A 19,518-nucleotide genomic window follows, 5' to 3' on the forward strand; every position below is an offset into this window, starting at 1 on the left:
GAGCAGTGTGGCTTTATACATGTAGTTCAATGATAATATGCTTCAGTATATCATCTGGCCGACCGGGCTAGCCGGGTGGGTAAAGTGCCTGCCTGGCAACCCAAAGGTCGTGGGTTCGATTCCCGCCTTGGGCTTGGATCAAAGTACTGCAAAAAAAACCTTGGGAGGTGCATTATGGCCACAGAAGCCTATGCGCCAACAACTACAAAAAAAAAGAAAAAAAGTATATCATCTATCATATTTTTAAAACATTGCATAGGAAAATAATTTGTTAATATCAATTTTATGATGTCTAGTTTGCTAGAAACAAGTATAATTTTAGAACAGCAAATATTTTTATATGCCACATGTTTTCTTTGTCCCTTATAGTGTCTCCATTTTTTTTTAGGCTTGCTGCATGATTTCTCTATATCCAAGTAGAATTTTGATTAATTTTAATTATACAAGATAGCTTGAGTGTAACCAGCACACTACTAAATTCTAACAGTTATAAGATAAGACCAAACAGTTTTAATAGGATTATAAGAAAAGACCAAAAATGGTCTTTTCTTATAATCCTATTAAAACTTTGATGTATTGGGCTGATACTGGTGAATTGTGTTATTAAACATGTAAGACACTTTTTTAACCAGTTAATGATGTAACCTAGTGGGAAAGTTCATGATACAGTCCATATATGGACTGTATCATGACAGACTACTCAGCATCACATTTTTTTGCATGAAAAGGTTTTATCAAACTGGCAATTTTGTTACAGAGAAATGTGAATTTAAAGTAAGATTTGGTTGCAAAAGGTCCAAAAAGATCGGTTCAAGGTCAGTAAACAAGTTTGATCAGTCTGGCTCTGTAAGAGACAATAAGATGGGCAATTTTGCAAAAGAATGGTCTGTGCAATGATTTACAGTCCAAGGAAATCTGAAAATGATAGATAAATATCTATTTTAAGAATTGCTAAAATGTAAAATTGTTTTCTTAAAAAATTCAGATTAAACAATCCCCGACTAACTTTGACAAATAAACACCTGTGATTTTGCCTTATACAGAGGGACAATCACTTCCTTTTCACTGCTAACAAATTTCCAGTATATCATTGACAAAACCCCATGACCTGCTCTGGCAGCCTGTCTGCATTGCTCAGAAAACTTCATATCTGACTGCACAATTACTCCCAGGTCCTTTTCATTTTCTACCACCCTAAGTGTAGTACCATACAGTTGGTACATTCCTCAGGGGTTACTGCTACCCATATGCAGTACTTTGCATTTGTCAATGTTAAACTTCAGTTGCCACTTCTTGGGACGTTGCCATTGTCGGGAAGGATTAATCAAAAACTTCCTTGCCAATCCTGATGTGTGCAGGTGTGCTTTATTCAGCAATAAAAAATGTTTAAATGGGATAGTGTGGATAACTGGATGACACCCACAATCGGCATGTATGGGCTAGTGGAAATATTTATGTAGCAGCTGAAACCTACCTCCAAAATCAGTTTTTGAAAATTGTATGGTGCCACTGTCGGGAAGGATTAATCAAAACTAGTGCTCAGTGACAGCCTCAGTAGGGAAATATACCTTAATTATTTGGAAAATGAGCTGCTTGACCTTTCGAGAAATGTTCTTCTACTGACATGACTGTTTTAGATATTTCCATCATGATGGTGCTTCACCGCATTTTTTCCAACAGGTTTCCAATCATCTGAACTATTACTATCTCAACCAGTGGATTAGTTGGGAGGTCTTTATCCTTGGCCAGCTAGGTCTTCTGACTTTAACCCTTCAGGCAATTATGCCTGGAGCCACATGAAAGCATTCAAATGTTTATGTGCAAAACATTAATAATAGAGATGCAGAGCAGTAGACAATTTAGAATGTTGCAGACTACATCTGAAATGACCAACCATCAGCAACAAAAGTATTGCAATATTACAATGGATAGAAATGTACATGGCAATTAGAAGACAGACATTTCAATCAACTATTATAAGATTTTTTTATTAGCATTCATTTTTAAAGTAATTAAATTTAACTGAAAATCAAGTTTCAAGATGATTTTAAAATATTTTGTAACTACTAATTCTAAAATAAATGTTTAACAAGATATTTAATATTTTTCTTACAACTGCCATCTCTATACCAGTTTGAAATCAAACCCCTGTTGATATGAACTTTTAAGCTTAATATTACCCAAGAAATCAACCGAACAGAGTTCAGCAAATTCTGTATAATTGCTGTGGTTTTCATTTGAATCAATTTATTATTAGCCCTCTTTCCAAGTATAATTACAACTAATTTGAAGTGAATAACTACTTTTATTTCATGTGAAATCATTTTATACAATTTTCCCATTAATTTATTGCCTAACTAAAGATATGGTAATTAGAACACATTTCAATTTTTTGTATCAAATTTTGAATGACTTCAGATGTTATAAATACTGACCTTGTTACCAAGGACGTAGGGTCAACTTGCCACAAGAGTATACCATTTTGACATGCAACTGCTAATACTGATGCACAGTATGGTCTGTTCAAAATATGTTTATTGAAATTAACAAGCAATAAATACAAAATTAATGAACAAATGTGTAATATTTTTTATGCTATACGAAGAATAGTCTTGATGGGAGAGGGATAGATTACTAATATGAAATGGAAATAAAATAAACTTTTTTAAGTTTAAAATTTTAAAAGTAAGATAACTAGTTGATGAGCCATCTTTTATATACAAGGTGGGGAAATAAAGTTCCCAGACTAGTCCAATAAAAAGAACACAAAAGTGAAGGAACTCAAGAATGGTTTCATTTTTATTCAAAGTAATCACCACCTGGTTCGATGTACTTATTACGCCGTTCTAAAAGTTTCTGAAAAGAGTTAGTAAAGGTGACCAAAGAGATAATGTTCAGTTTGACAGTTACGTTTTTCTTTATGTCCTCAACATCCTAAAATCTCTTTCCTCTGAGAGCAGTTATTACCTTGGGAAAGAGGAAGAAGTTCGCTAGGGTTAGATTAGGAGAGTAGGGTGGATGGTTGTTCATATCCATGTTTCATCAGAAATGTTTTCAAAACAAGTGTGGAATGGGAAGCAGAATTGTCATACAAGAACCAGCTGCCTTTCTCTCAAAATTGCAGCCTCACCTGTATGTAGAATGCAGCACTGACTCCCACATCAAGTACAAATTCCTTGATAATCACACCCTATTTTTCAAAACACATGATCTGCATCATCTTGATCCTTGACTTCTGTAAGCAAAACTTTTTGAGCCTTGATGGGTGATAATTTTGAAATCCACTACATGCACTGATGCTTTGTACTGAAACATCCAACACTCATCTCCAGTGACAATACAGTCAAGGAAATTAGGATTTGTCAAGTCCTAATTTCCAGATTGTTTTCGCATAATGACACCCTTTGTTGCTTCTGCTCATCTATTAGGCTGTGTGACACAAATTTTGCACAGACCTTCCTTTCCCCTAAACCTTCATGTAGAATTTGACAAATCGTCTCTTTATTCATATCGAACTCTGTCATCATTTTGAGAGGTTGATGGATGCCCATTTTTTGGGTCATCACAGACATCCTCACTTCAATCTTTGAACCATTAATACCACTCAAACACACTGTTATGACTTAAAGTATCATCATCATAAACAGATTTTAATATATCATACGTTTCTGTTGCAGATTTTCCCAGTTTAACGCAAAATTGTGAGATGGAACAAATGTTACCAACGAAACTGGTTGTCACTTGCAACCCATCAGCCTACTGAACAATCCTCTGTACTACCATATGTTGGAGGAAGTTTGAACTAAAGCATACAACTTCCATTTATTCTCGAACTCATTAAACATGACAGCAAGAGAACTAGTCTGGGAACTTGAGTGTCACACCTTGCATATATGTCAGTATAATATTTTTGAAATTATTAGAGAACACACACGCATGCACACACACACAAAGCAAGTGAAAATCTCAGATAAATTAATGCTCTGCAGATATACATATTAACAACAGCATGGTAAAATAAATGAAAAAAATTCAGATTATATGAAGTATTGCTGGCCAGTCTGAAAACTATTAATGAAAAATTTTATACTGCAATATTCTCTCAGTTTATTTTAAAAAAAAAAAAACAGTTTATTATTATTTAACCTAATACTATTTCACTTACATTTGTAAAGTTTTAACATTAAATGCTATATATAAAAGTATAGTGAAATCTCAATATAATGCAAGTGTGGGGGGACAAATTTAACATCAACATTATGAGTGAGGCACGTTAGAGGCAAAAATAAAATTTACTCAGTTTTTTATTTTCAATTTTTTATCATGAATATACAATGACCAAAAGTGGATCTACTAAGCAAGCTTTTTAATATTATCAAGTTTCATTTCACACACACATTTTTTTTTTTTTTTAGTTTTACTTTTTGCCACCTGTGGATGAAATGGGTTAAATGTTTTAAACAGCAAGAGCACTCACTGTTTAAATAAAAGCACTTTAAAAATATTAAATAGCAATGCTTCATAAAATTAAAAAATAAATTTTCAAAATTGCCAATTTCTTATAACAATCCCACACTTCTAAATGAGACATGCTTAAATACATAAATAGGAAATAATTCACTATATAAATGGGAATTAAGGACAAAATTCAGCCATATAATAATTTTATAGCCAACATAGCTGAGTGGTTATTTGTGAGGATAATTATTATCAATAACTCAGAAGAATGTTCAAAGCAAAGCTGATTGGAGGGAACACGGTTAAAGCGATAAACACTTATGCAGTTCCAGTGTTAATATACTCCAGGATCACAGAATGGACTAACACTGAGCTGGAGGAAATCATGAGAAACACAAGGGCAATGATGACCAAGAGCTGCCAAATTTTTTTTTACTGCAATATCCTCTCATTTTATTTGAAACAACAGCTTATTATTATTTAACCTAATAATTATTTTTAATTATAAAAATTATTTATAATTATTTAACCACCCGAAGTCAGACATGGAGAAACTGACCATAGCTCGGAAAGGAGGAGGAAGGGGCTTGACAGATTTCATCGAGCAATAGAAGAAAGCAATTGAACCTGAAGGATTACTTACAAAAAAACAAAGAGTAAGGCCATGCCAAGTGGCACACCCCACTCAGTCTAAGCAAGGAGACCGCTCCTGCTCAGACGGAAGTAACAAAGATAGAAAGATGGGCAAAGAAGACACCACCCCCCCAGCAGACACTACAATGACCTCCATCAAGACCACATAGACAAAATAATTTCCCATGTAGGGCTCACTCTGTGAGATGCTCTTCCCCGAAGACTGAAGGATTCATGCATGCCATCCAAAAGGAACCTGGAGTAACATATGACACATGCCAACGATGCCACCTGACATTAGAAATGATCCAACACATCACTTCGGGATGCAAGTTGATCACCCAGATGGAGCATACTCATAGACAAGACTAGGTCAGCAGGATAATACATCAGAAGTTAGCAAGGAAATACCAATTGATCAAAGAAAGTGTACAATATTACAAGTATGAACCACAGGCTGTACTAGAGATCCAAACCCACATGTTGTACTGGGACCCACCATAATAATGGATAAGACGATCCCACACAACAGGGGCCTCCGTAGCCAGGTGGGCAGGAGCAGCAGTGCATAGCACATGCTTCTTCATTAGACTGGGGTTCGAGCCCGTGAACCACCAAATATGGAGGATGCGGAAAGGTCAGGGAATGACCACTGCATATCACGGGAGCAATATTGCCTTAGTTGCTAATGCTCCTAAAAACCCACACAACAAACTGGACATAATCCTCATTGTCAAGAAGAAAAAAAAGGCTACATACTTGATTGACATAGTGGTGCCCAACACCAGCAACCTCCAGAAAACCTACGAGGAAAAGATCAGGAAGTACAGACTGAAGACAGGTCAAAGAGATGTAGCATATGGAAAGTAACGACTATCCTGATCACCTTGTCAACCACTGGCATGTTGCCAAATAACCTACACAAGAGCCTAGCAGCAACAGGCCTCCTGCAGAACTCCAGCGGGCTCCTCAACCAACAGTAATAGCCAGACATAACAATGACCCTGTGCACTTGGCACCAGTACCCATCATGAAGGTACACCCCACTCATCAGGGAGTAATAATAATAATACCTATGGGGGTCCGCCCCCTGCTCGCTTTGCCTGGCAACCCCTGCACACACTTTTCTACGTAATATGTAGAGGTATGACGGAGTAAATCAAATCTTTTCAACGTGAAAGACATGCCTGTCGAAATGCACTGATCAATATCTAATCTAATATATAAAAGAAAATAGAAAGTATAAGAAAAAACTATAAAAGTAAAATTGTGTGAATGTTGAGTGAATGAAAGTTATTAATTGCATTTCCTATCTTAGCCTCTTCACTGGACAGACTGATGGCTATGCAGGCCCTCATGGTTATCCAAGCTAACACCATGCTGTAGCTTTTCCAAGATGGCATGGCGTGGGATGCTGACACTAGCCATTAGGGCAACCCCTAGGCCAGTGTGGGACAGAGCTGCAAAAAAGCAGGCTCCACCATAGGAATCTCTTTCCCTATGTTCTTTTATTCCTGCCACCTGGGGTGGTTGAGTCTCCTTCCCCCTTTTGCCTGGTGGTGGCTCACCCCACCACCCAATTTCAACTAGCACCCTCTAGAACAGGATGGGTGCCCTGTATCAGGGTTCCCTTTCGGTCCCCCCATTTTAAATCATGCAAGTGCATCAACACTGCCCCTCTGTTCTCTACCCCTTTTATCCCACCCTCTCCCCATTATCTCCTTTCCAATAAAAAAAATTTTTTGGGGGCTCTCCTTGGATGCCTAGGCTACCCCAGGGTTCACCCCACCAGAGCTTTCTTTTCTCCTAATGTGTCCTGGCCTGCCTCCCCATGGTGGTGATGGAAACTGGGGTCTAGTGGCTCTCCAAAGCCCTCCCCCCCCAGGCCAAGTGACCAGAGGGACAACACAATCAACTCACACTTATACTTCACAGCACACTAAAACACACCCTGGTCTTATGCAGAGTATTGTATTCTACACAGAGTAAAAATGCAGAGTTCAGGGAGACCCCCAGTGCTGCCAGACAGACAGACAAAAAAACACTGTCACTGTGATCGACATCTAAACAGGAAATGACATATTTACCTGTGCATTTGTAGTGCACAGGATTTTCAAGGTTGAATAAATATCACTATGTAATTATTTACCTGCATTCACATAGCTCCCATAGGAAAAGGCCTTTTCCTTTGGGTTCCCACAATGCATGAGGAATATTATTGCATCCGAAAGAGCATGACTAATATATTTAACTAAAGTATTTACAAACTATACAACTATTTTAAATATTTATAAATGACTAAACTATTTACAAGTACGCAATATTCATTAATATACAAAAAACGTTACAATGGAACATCAAACGTTAGACATAGAAAGCATGTGTACAAGACTGCTGAACATTATGGAGGCAGTTTCCAATAATTAACTGCATTTGTAGTGACATAATTGCCATGCTCTCTTCTCCCATTGGCTCGAATAAATATCACTGAGAAGAAAACGATTTTAATGTACAGAGAGATAATTAAAAAATATATATATACAGTGGAACTTCTTTGTTGATATGGAGGTTTGATGGCGCATAGGCTACTTTGGCCATAATGCAGTGGAACTTCTCTATTACGAACTTCTATGTAACAAATTTCTCTATATTACAAATTTTTTTTTTCGCAAAACATTGCACCTTGAAACAAAATTACATGTAAAATTAACCCCATATAACGAAGTGTTAGTCTCTCTATAACGACATCCTTTAAGTGAACACTTGTGGCCATTGACGCCCGTAGGAGGGTCTTTGTTTCATTTTTGTTACAGTTATTAAACCAAATGGGTTTTCTTAAAAGTGGTCATAAACTTTACAATAAATAGCGTAGATTTGTAAATTGATGTTGGCTCAGGGGAAAGCAAAATTCGCTGCGGTAATCCTTTAGCATGCTGTGGCAGCAATACATAGAATGCTACCATAGTCGGTTTTTAGTAACGCCTACTGAGTGACATTCGCTTCTCACCTCAACTGTACCACGTGACTTTCATGTCAATCATTATATGACATGTCCGTTCTTGTCTAACTGGACTCCCAGTAGATGTTTTTTTTTTTTTTTTTTTTTCCAATTTCGTTCGTCATCAATCACAGACTATATGCTCTTGTTTTTTTTTTCTTTTTTTCTGAAAAGTAACATACAGCATACGTTAATCATAAATTTTCTTTCATGTATATATGAATGAAAGCGGAATAAAAGAAATTCACAAAGTCGTATATTTCTTAAAAGGGAGTGATACGGTTGAATTGGCAAGTGAACGTCATTGAGTAGGCGGTACAGTACTAACAATTCACTATATGGCCAGCACAGCGAAGTTTGCGGTGTATGTATCGGCAAGAGCTGCAGTAGAGTAATTTTTACAATTGCGAAAACAATGTCGAAGAGAAAGTGTTTAAATATTAATGATAAAGCAAAGATTGTTATGATATTGACCAGGGTTTTAAGAAAAAAGATGTTGTGGAGAAATATGGCATATCTGCAATACATTTTAAAAAAATCGAGAATCAATTTTAAATGCAATTGAAGGAAGAGCAGACAAGAAGCGAATTAAATTGTGTATATGTGAATATGTTGATAAAGTTGTTCTAAAATGTGTGCAAATGATACGTGAAAAGAATATCCCAATATCGGGCCTAATAATTAAGCAACAAGCTCTGAAATTTGCACAGTCCCTTGGACATACAGAATTTAATGCAAGCATTGGGGGGCTAGATAAATTTAAGAAACGCCACAGAATTGTGCAAAAGGTTATTTGTGGAGAAAGTGTTAATGTAAGCGAAGAAGATTGCAACAGTTGGAGGAACAATACCTTAAAGAAGATTTTGGAAGAATATGAGCATAAGGATGTTTTTAATGCTGACGAAATGGGTTTATTCTTTAAATGTTTACTGAATAGAACACTTGCTTTTAAGGATGATAAATGTTTTGGCGGAAAATAAAGCAAAGAAAGAATCACTCTGCTAGTTGGAACGAATATGACAAAATTAAGACTTTTAGTCATCGGAATATCAAAAAATCCAAGATGTTTTAGAGGCACAAAATCTTTGGAAGTTGACTACACCTTTTAATAAAAAAGCATGGATGACAAGTAATATCTTTGAAGAATGGATATTAAAACTAGACAAGCGTATAACAAAAGAAAAAAAGAAAATCTTGTTGGTAACTGACAACTGTCCGGCACATCCTGCCAAACTTAAAAGTGCGAAGTTTTTTTTACCACCAAACGTAACATCAAAACTCCAGCCAATGGAAAAAACCATTATTAAAAATTTTAAATTTCATTATCGAAAGAAAATAATAATGAAGATTATCAATGCGTTATCAGAAAATAGAAACTTGGAGGTTACAATTAACCTTAGAGATTCTATCTCTGAATTGGCAAAAGTTTGAACAAACGATGTCACTGAATACACTATTTAAAATTGTTTTTTGAAAGCGGGATTTGCATTAAATACAGAAGTCGAACGACTGGACGAACAAGATGAACTGCCCCTTGCACAACTGAAAAACTTTTGGACATTATTAGAATCGTCTGGAAACATTGAAAATGAAATAACACTGGATAGTTATGTTTATGTAGATCACAGCAGAACATCCAAATGAAGAGGAAATACTGCTGAACAGTGTCAGACGCGACCATGATCACGAAGAAATTAATGATGACGCTGAAGACTCATCAGAACAACCCGTAGAAAAGCCAACTCGCAAAGAAATGATTAACGCTTTTAAAACAGTTCGTATGGGTCTAGTTTTGTGAAAACGTTCCTGATAATGTTTTTAATGCTCTGAATAAATGCGAGGTTTTCTTTGAGAATCAGACAATTTTTTAATTGTACTGTGCAAACGAAAATTACAGATTTTTTTTAATTTGTGATACTTACCGGCAAAAATTGTATAAACGTAATTTAAATAAGTATGTTTTTGAAATAAAATACATTAAAAATAAATGTAGATTCGTTTTCATTTTCTAATTAGATAACAATTTCTAATAAAAAAGATATTCTCTGTATAACGAAATTTCTCTATTACGAATTTTTTCGCTGGATTTTTCAATGCGTTATAGGGAAGTTCAACTGTATATATATATTACCCTAGGGTTACACAATTAAGTATTTCTGGAAATAATTTTCCACAAAATAGTGTAATACAGCTAGATTACATTCTGGACCAGAGTACGAAACCCTTCTTCACTTTATTATTATTATTAGCCGTATGGTACAAGGAAGCCAGAGGCTTTTGCTGCACCAGCCAAAAAAAAAAAAAAATTCTGAGTTACCCTGTGTGGAAATCTTCTCTACACCAATGGAAACAGTGAGAGGAGCGAAGGTGGAGATGGACCATAAAGATATAAAAAAACCATATTTTGGAATTCAAAAGTACATCACCAATTATTAGACTACTACTCAAGATTTCTAAGAGGTACAAGCTAAAGGTTATGATGATTTATACACCAACATCGAACCATGATGATGAAGAGGATGAAGAAATGTACACTGAAATTGAGAGTCTTCTAGATGAGCAGAAAACCACTACACTATCATTATGGGGGACTTCAATGCTAAGGGTGGAAAGAGATAAAACAGCGCAGAAATGGGAACTATAGGAAATTTTGGAATTGGTGCAAGAAATGAAAGAGGTGAAAGACTTGTGGAATTTGCAGAATCTCGAGGAATGTCAGTAATGAACACTTTTTTTCAAGAAAAGGATGAACAGAAAGTGGACATGGAAGAGCCCAAATGGATTAACAGCTAATCAAATCGACTTCATCCTCACTAATAGAAGATATATCGTGAATGATGTTACCATCCTGAACAAGGTAAATGTTGGAAGTGATCACAGAATGGTAAGATGCACACTTGATATATAGAGAAAAGAAAGGAAAAAACTGACTCGAGTAAATAATACGAAGGTCTTTCAGATAACAGAAGAGGAGAAAAAGCAGTATGTACTGGAACTTAAGAACATGTTTGAGCTTCTGCAGACTGCTCAGGACCAAGATATCGATGAGGAATATTACAACTTTTTGAAAGTGATAAAGCCCAAGAAACCTATAGGTAAAAAGAAATCCAAAGAAAAAAAATTAGTCAAGAAACACTTGTCATGATGAACCGAAGACAACAAATGAAGAGCAAGATAAACTGAGTATATTGAGTTATGCAAAGCCATTAGAAAGAGACTTAGAGAGAACATAAGATTTAACACAAGAAAAGTAGAACAAGCATTAAGGGAAAACAAATGACTTAAATCGGCAGCCGTGAGCAGTGATACAGAAAGACAAATGATACTGAAACTGAAGAATAGCGATGAGGTACTTATAAATAGCAGAGAAGGCATAATTCAAATAGCAGAAGACGTACTATAGACATACTTGTAGAATTATTGCTGTTTTTGCGGTTGCTGTTTCCCATATGTAGTACTTTACATTTGTCAATGTTAAACTTCATTTGCCACCTCTCAGCCCATCTGCTCAACCTTTCCAGATCCTGTAGCAGCAGCATAACGTCAGTAGCGTCCTTAACAACCCTGCCAACCTTTGTATCGTCTGCAAATTTGGACATTAAGCTTGATATACCATCATCAATATTATTTATAAATACAGAAAACAACAATGGACCCAACACTGAACCCCTAGGGACTCCACTAATAACATTAGTCCATGATGAGAAGTGTCCATTAATTACCACTCTGTCTTCTGCCACTCAACCATCCCTTTATCCATAGCAACAATTTGCCACCAATTCCACACTGCTCCAATTTGTGCAGCAGTCTTCCATGTGCAACAATATCAAAATCCTCTCTAAGATCCAAATAGATAATATCAAAGTTATTCCCTGCATCCAATTCTTTTGTGACTACATCATAGAATACAATCAAATTGGTCAGGCAAGACCTTCTCTTAACAAAACCATGCTGTGTGTGAGCTATAACTGAATTCTTGTCAAGACGATCCCGCAGTGCTTCTTTAACCAGTGCTTCCATTAATTTTCTTGGAACAGAAGTTAATCTCACAGGTCTATAATTACTTGTGTCAGTCTTTGATCCTCCTTTGTGAACTGGGGTTACATTTGCACATCTCCAGTCTGTGCTAATGGAGAAAGCTAATGCTCATATCACAGCTAACGGAGAAAGCAAATGAATATAAGACAACATTATGCCTGGCATTTGTGGATTATGAAGAGGCATTTGACTCCACAGGCATCACACTTTTTCTAATGCATATTGTGAAGAGTCAAGAGGTATATGGACGATACGTTCGCTATACTACGTAGGGGATGTGGGCCAGAGGTTCTCAATTGGCTCAATAGTGGTTCTCCCTTTATAAAGTTTACCTCTGAGGTCGAGCGGGGGACGCTCTGTCATTTTTGGATGTCTGGATTTACAGGGTGGGCCGACAATTAAAAACAAGGGTGTTTAGGAAGGAGATGTGTCGGGCCCAGTATACTAATTTGGTTCTGCCCAGACTGGAGGTCATAAGAAGAGTGTAGTTAGGGCTTTAATGAGCAGGGCTTGGTCGCACTGCTCTACCTCGGAGGATAGGGAGGAAGAAATTAAACGGGTCACGGCTGACCTTGTGATATGTGGATCCCCCGGAACGTGACTGAAGGTACTCAGAGGGAGTACTTGGCGCCACCGTGTACATTCCCTACTATCTGGGCGGTTTGCAACAAATAGCCCGCATCTTACGGTCGTACCAAATACGTTGTGTGCAGCTTCCAGGTCGGAAGCTGCACACAGTGATGGCGGCAGTTAAAGACCCTGTTGTGGGAGTTGACAACAGTGGGGTTGTCTACAAAATTCAGTGTCCAGATTGTGGGGGATGTTAAGTAGGTGAGACTAAGCACAGATTAAGAGATAGATTGGGGGAACATAGCAGGGTGCTTAGATTGCCTAATGTCTCGGGGTCGGCCGTAGCAGAACATGCCTGGGAAACCGGATATGGGATAACAGCCGAAGGAGCTGTAATTACAGATAAGGTAGAGGGTTTCTGGAACTGGAAGTGGCTGGAGAGCTTAAGGATTTGTTCCTTGGGTGATCATAGCCTGAATAGGGATAAGGGTTGTAGGATTAATGTAATGCTTGAGACCGTTATCCTGGATAGGGATGAGCGTTTAAAATCGTACAGCCCCAAGCCACTTTCGGTGCTGATATACAGGAAACGGAGCATGCGCAGGTATCATAGTATGCCCTGGGTCTGCTGGGAAGGCTTGGTACTTTATAATGAATTGTTGATGCAGCACTACTTATGTTGAGAAAGGCAGCAGGTGCTGCCAAAAGCTCCTGTTTTAGAGTAGTACGGTTTAACGCTTTTAATATATAATATTTTTATTTTTTTATTATTATTTCAATATATTCATATGATTTACTGTATTTTAAATTATATTATATTTTACAGTCGATTTTATGTATTTTATTTGTAATTTAATTTTATCTATGTTTAAAGTTATAACTGGTCAGAGTTGGCAGCATTAATTATGGATAGATTTCCCGACCACAGAGGCCTTTATAGTGTATACGCTGATGAGCGAAAACATTATGACCACCTACCTAATATGAAGTTGGTCCTCTAAGTGCAGCCAAAACAGCTCATACCTGGCAAGGCTTCTAAATGTGTCTTGTGGTATCTGGTACCAACACGTAACCAGAGCCTTTAAATCCTGTAAGGTCCATGGTTGAGATGCCACAGATCGGGATTGCTGTTCCAACACAAACCAGATGCTCAATGGGATTGATGCCTGGGGAATTTGGAGGCCAGGGCAATATCTAGAAGTCTTCCTCACGTTCCGCGAACCAGTCTCGAACAATCCGGACGGTGTGGTATGGTGCATTATCCTGCAGAAAGATGGCACCACCAGAGGGAAAGACCATTGCCATGAAAGGGTGTATCTGGTCAGCAATGATGTTTAGGTAGGTGGTAGATGTCAGAGTGCTTGGCACATGGATGAGTATTCCTGCTGAACATCTCCCAAAGCACGACACCACTGCCACTAGCTTGTTTTTTTCCCACGGTGCATCTAGGCACCATCACTTCCCCAGGTAGCCGATGCACATGTACCCGGCTGTCCACATGGTGCAACAGGAAACGTGATTAATAAGAAAGTAGAAGAAATGAGAGACCAGGAAAAGAAAATAGGCCAGTTGTCTGGATGAGTAGCCAACATACAACCCCTTCCAGACCACCAGAACCAGCCTGCACACCAACCCTTATGTTCAGAATAGGAGAGCAATGGTCACCTCAGGATTCCTCTACACAAAGAGCCCCAGATCTAGGATAAAAAACCAGAGTAGGAGAGCAAAGATCAGCTCAGGAGTCCAACACACAAGAACCCCAGATCTAGGATAGAAAACCTGGCACAATTCTATAGGCCATTGGAATTAATCTCTGACCTATAAATTAACCGCTGGCAGTACCTCTTGCCTGCATGCACATCAGGTTTCTGGGAGCATCAGAAAGAGGAGTCTGTCAGCAGGTAAGAAGTTAATCTCTTTATATTTACTTAATTTAATATCTGGTTGTATGGCATCACTTATTTTATTTTATTTATTTTAATTGTATTGGTAATTGTAATAATGGCAATTGTAATCATAATATTGATAATGGTAATTGTAATATTGGCAACTGTATTCAAATTTGTAACCCTTTCTATTTTTGTTCCCCCAACGACATGGTCTGATGGGTATCAGTAAGATAACTGAAACATTACCTTAATGTACAGAAGTTTAGGCGAATAACTTAATAAACCATATTATTAATTTCATGTGGTATAAGAATTTGGATTTTATTTTTTTATGGTACAAAAACAACTAGGGTTATAGTGTGCTATGTCACTCACAAGCAAGTGATGCAATTTCTATATATGTGAAGGTGCAATGGAGCTGAATGCGATGAAGCATTATCCCCTCATATTATTATTATTATTACTAGCCACATAGTGCAAGGAAGCCTGAGGCTTATGCTGCACCAGCCAAAAAAAAAATTTCCGAGTTACCCAGAGAGAGAGAAGTAGAAGGGAATCACCAAGAAACAGAAGAATGGTGATATCCAGCTAAGGACCCTGGGTGTGCCAAGCCCATACTCACCAGATGTGACTCCCTGGGGTTATATGATTAACACGACAGGATAATCACTGTCCCAATTGATACTTCTTCAAAAACAGCTGTAACTGTCTTTTTTAAATGAGATAATTTAATGCTATTTCTGATATTTTTTTTTTTGGAGGGGAAGGAAGGAAACATTTAAGTTCTATTCATAGGGTCCTGAGCCGGATATCATCATTCTTCTCTTTCTTGGTGATTCCTTTCTACTTCTCTCTCTCAGGGTAACTTAGAAATTTTTTTTTGGCTGGTGCAGCATAAGCTTCCTCTGGCTTCCTTGCACTATATGGCTAATAATAATAATCCTGTGGAGAGTAACAGACCACCTCAATCGGCAAATAATGCCACATTACCTTGACAACAATGATGCAATGCTGGAGGCTATCCACACAGCCGTATACTGTGGCCATAGCAGCTACTAGGATTAATTTATAGAAACAAACGAGAGATCAGCAGCAGAAGAACCAAAAACAGAAGGAACCGCCAGCTTGGGGAAAGAAGACTTCAGCAGAAGATAGAAGAATTAAGAATCAAGATAGGTCAGTTGACCCAGTACCAATAGGATAATAGAAGTAAGAAATTGACTGGAAAGGTGAAGAGCATCCTCAAGAGAGATAGTGTTCACAGCAAACATGAGAAATCAGAGAATACTTGGACACACTGAAGCAGAACCCCCTTGCACTGAGCAAGAGACTATGCAGATACAAAGAGAGCTCCCAGAGGAAAATAAACAACTGGATCTTCGATGAGGACCAAAGAGCCTTCTACAGGAAACTGGGTGAAGATAAGAAAGCAGGAAATGAACCACCTGAGAAGAAGACGATCGAGGAGTTCTGGGGAAATATCTGGAGCAGTGAAGTAAGAAGTAGAACGGAAGAAAACCAAGGACATACAAGAGATGAGAGTGGGAGATTCGAGAAGAATAAAACAGTCAATCAGGAACACCCACAACTGGCGAACCCAATGAATTGATAACATCCACAACTACTGGTACAAGAAGCTCACCTGCACACGCACGCACGCACGCACGCACACACACACACACACACACACACACACACACGCACGCACGCACGCACGCACACACACACACACACACACACACACACACACACACACACACCTAGTAGAGCAGGCAGTTCACTCAAATGATAAGGCACTCAGAGACAATCGCAAAGTTTCTCAACGAAGGAGTCACAAGGAGTCTGAAGCCTAAAGAAGATACAACAAACCCGGTGAAATACAGACCAATCACCTACCTCCCAATGATGTACAAGATCCTGTCAAGCTGCATAACCAAGAAGATATCAGACCACTTAGAGAGTCAGAACATAATGGCTGAAGAGCAGAAAAGATGCAAGCGGAAAAGCAAAGGATGCAAGGAGCAATTAACCATAGATGCCTGCCCCAGTTATGGAGCAAGCCTACAAGAAGCAATGCAACCTATACACAGCCTACATCGATTACTGCAAGGCCTTCGACTCCGTACCTCATAGCTGGCTAATAGAGACCCTGAAGATCTACAAGGTCAATCCAATAGTGACAAACTTCCTAGGAGCAACAATGGCGAAATGGAGTATCACCATTAAGGTCGAGAATATTACAAACAGGCCAATCCCCATTAGAAGAGGAATCTTTCAGGGAGATGCTCTGAGCCCACTGTGGTCCTGTCTAGCACTCAACCCACTATCCACCATGCTTAACGGCAGCAAGTATGGATATAATCTCAAAGAAGGAAGAAAGAACCTGTACACCCACCTGATGTACAGGGATGACATCAAGTTCTATGTGGTAACCGAGAAGCAACTCCAGAAACGACTCCGGATCACCGAATATTTCTGCAAGGACATCAGGATGGAATTTGGTCTAGACAAATGCAAGACCCACACACTGCACCAGGGAAAATTAGTTGGCCGAAACTACCAGCTGCTAACTGGTAAAGAGATCGAAGCTATGACAGGAGAGACCTACAAATACCTAGGGAAGATGCAGGCTCAGCAGTTAGAGCACAAAGAAATTAAGAAGTGCTTGACCAAAAAATATCATCAGAGACTCGGAAGCCTGCTGAAAGCAAAACTGAATGGAGGGAACACAGTTAAAGCCATAAACACCTATGCAGGCCAGTACTAATGTACACCTTCGGGGTCATAGATTGGACTAACGCCGAACTAGAAGATATCATGCGAACGACAAGAACAATGATGACCAAGAGCCGCCAACACCACAAGAAGTCAGCAGTGGAGAGACTAACAATAGCTCGGAAAGAGGGAGGAAGGGGCCTGATAGAGCAACAGAACACAGCGATAATTAACCTGAAGGATTACTTTGAGAACAACACAGCACCATTCTATCAGGCCATAAGGAAGATAGATAAGTGGTATACCCCACTCAACCTAACCGAGGAACCCACTCCCGTCCAGACGGCACAAAAAACGAAGTTAGAAAGATGGGCAAAGAAGACACTCCATGGCAGATACTACAATGACCTCCATCAAGATCATATCGATAACACTGCTTCCAATGCATGGCTCACAAGCGGGACGCTCTTCCCCGAGACTGAAGGATTCATGCTGGCCATCCAAGACCAGGTAATCAACACCAGAAACTATAGAAAATACATCACAAAGGAGCCCGGAATGTCAGATGACACATGTCGACGATGCCACCTGGCCTCAGAAATGATCCAACACATCACCGTGGGTTGCAAGGTAATCACCCTGACTGAGTACACTCATAGACACAACCAGATAGCCAGGATAATACATCAGAAGCTAGCAAGGAAATACCAGTTGACCAAAGAAAGTGTACCATACTACAAGTACGAACCCACAAGCTGTATGTACTGGGACCGCGCCATAATAACAGATAAGACCATCCCGCACAACAGACCGGACATGATGGAAAAGGCTATCTACCTGATTGACATAGCGGTGCCCAACACCAGCAATGTCCAGAAAACCCATGAGGAAAAAATTAGGAAGTACACGAACCTGAGACATGAAGTCAAGGAGATGTGACATATGCAAGAAGTGTTGACCATCCCGATCATCGTGTCAACCACTGGTATGGTGCCAAAGACTCTACATAGCAGCCTAGCAGCAATAGGTCTCCCAGAGAACACCTACAAGGAACTCCAGAAAATCACAATCCTGAACACCTGTAGGATAGTCAGAGATTTCCTTGACCAACAGTAACACCAGGCATTACAACCACCCTGTGTACTTGGTAGCAGTACCTGTCACAGAGTGGAATTCCCCAATCAGGGAGAAATAATATAAGAGCAATAATAATAATAATATCTCACCTAAGGCTAATTCACAAGTTTTAGGTGAAACGAAAGAAAAGATAACTACAGCACAATAGGTTGCATTTTCTGTAACAATTGATCTCAAAATTGCAAAAAGCAGTCATAACCTATTGGGTTAAGCATGATTACTAATATCTCATTATTTGCAATTTTTATTTAATAGTGCATAGGTGCATAAATAATTAATAAAATAATTCCTTTAGAAAAAAAAATAATAAAAATGTAAACAATCTTTATTGTATAAGTAATGTTAAGTACAATAGTGCCCATGTTGTACTGTCCCATTTAGTGTTCTATTTATTACAACACCAGGGATTTACAAAACAAAGGAGTCAATTTTCAAAGAATTTAAATTGAAAAATTTCAAAGCATTCATATCTCAAACTAAGGATTCATAATTGCGGTGTGAGAATATATCTTTAGAATTTAGCATTTAAACATATTTATCTAATAATTCATATTATAAAAAGTTAAAAGAAATGCATACTTCCAAGCCATAGTGGTGACACCTTTTTGCAATTTATGCTTCAAAATGGGTGTGACATTACTAGCTGCTGTAAAAACACGAATAGAATCATCACGAAGAGCTATAGCACATTTTACAGTTTGGGGATGCCATGCAAAGGAACGAATTGGCCCATTTACCCTAATGGAAATAACATCACATGAGAGAAAATACACATTGTACATATTTAAAGACAGAGGCCGGAAATAACTTTCAACATAACGCACCTAACACTTAATATGAACAAATAATACAAAAATCTTGCATATTTATATAGTATAAGAATAATTGCTGCAAGAACAAATAAAATTCAAATCTAAGCCAAATGCCCTAATTAGTATATGTTAATAGAATAGAATGTGTGCTTTTATATTACAGTGAAACCCTGTATTTACATTTTCTCATTATTTATGACACTTATTCTGTTTCCATTTATTTTCATATTGTTTCTACACTAATAAATTTGAGAGTTACCTCAATATC

The 19,518-nt window shown here is 38.2% G+C and overlaps 1 protein-coding gene across 2 annotated transcripts in view; it reads right to left on the reverse strand.

Moving 5' to 3' along the window:
• LOC150091234 (aladin-like) overlaps window positions 1-19,518 on the reverse strand; it is a 343,291-nt gene that overhangs the window by 183,476 nt on the left and 140,297 nt on the right. For both annotated transcript variants that reach the window (XM_090374811.1, XM_090374804.1), the window contains exons 7-8: window positions 19,018-19,176; window positions 2,436-2,519 (exon numbers count right to left, since the gene is read on the reverse strand). In XM_090374811.1, coding sequence (XP_090230937.1) covers window positions 2,436-2,519; window positions 19,018-19,176 — 243 coding nt within the window. The remainder of the gene's footprint in view (window positions 1-2,435; window positions 2,520-19,017; window positions 19,177-19,518) is intronic.

The sequence above is a fragment of the Mastigoproctus giganteus genome, chromosome 1 (assembly GCF_048544385.1).
Source record: "Mastigoproctus giganteus isolate SK-2022 chromosome 1, ASM4854438v1, whole genome shotgun sequence".
Classification (NCBI taxonomy): Eukaryota; Metazoa; Arthropoda; class Arachnida; order Uropygi; family Thelyphonidae; genus Mastigoproctus; species Mastigoproctus giganteus.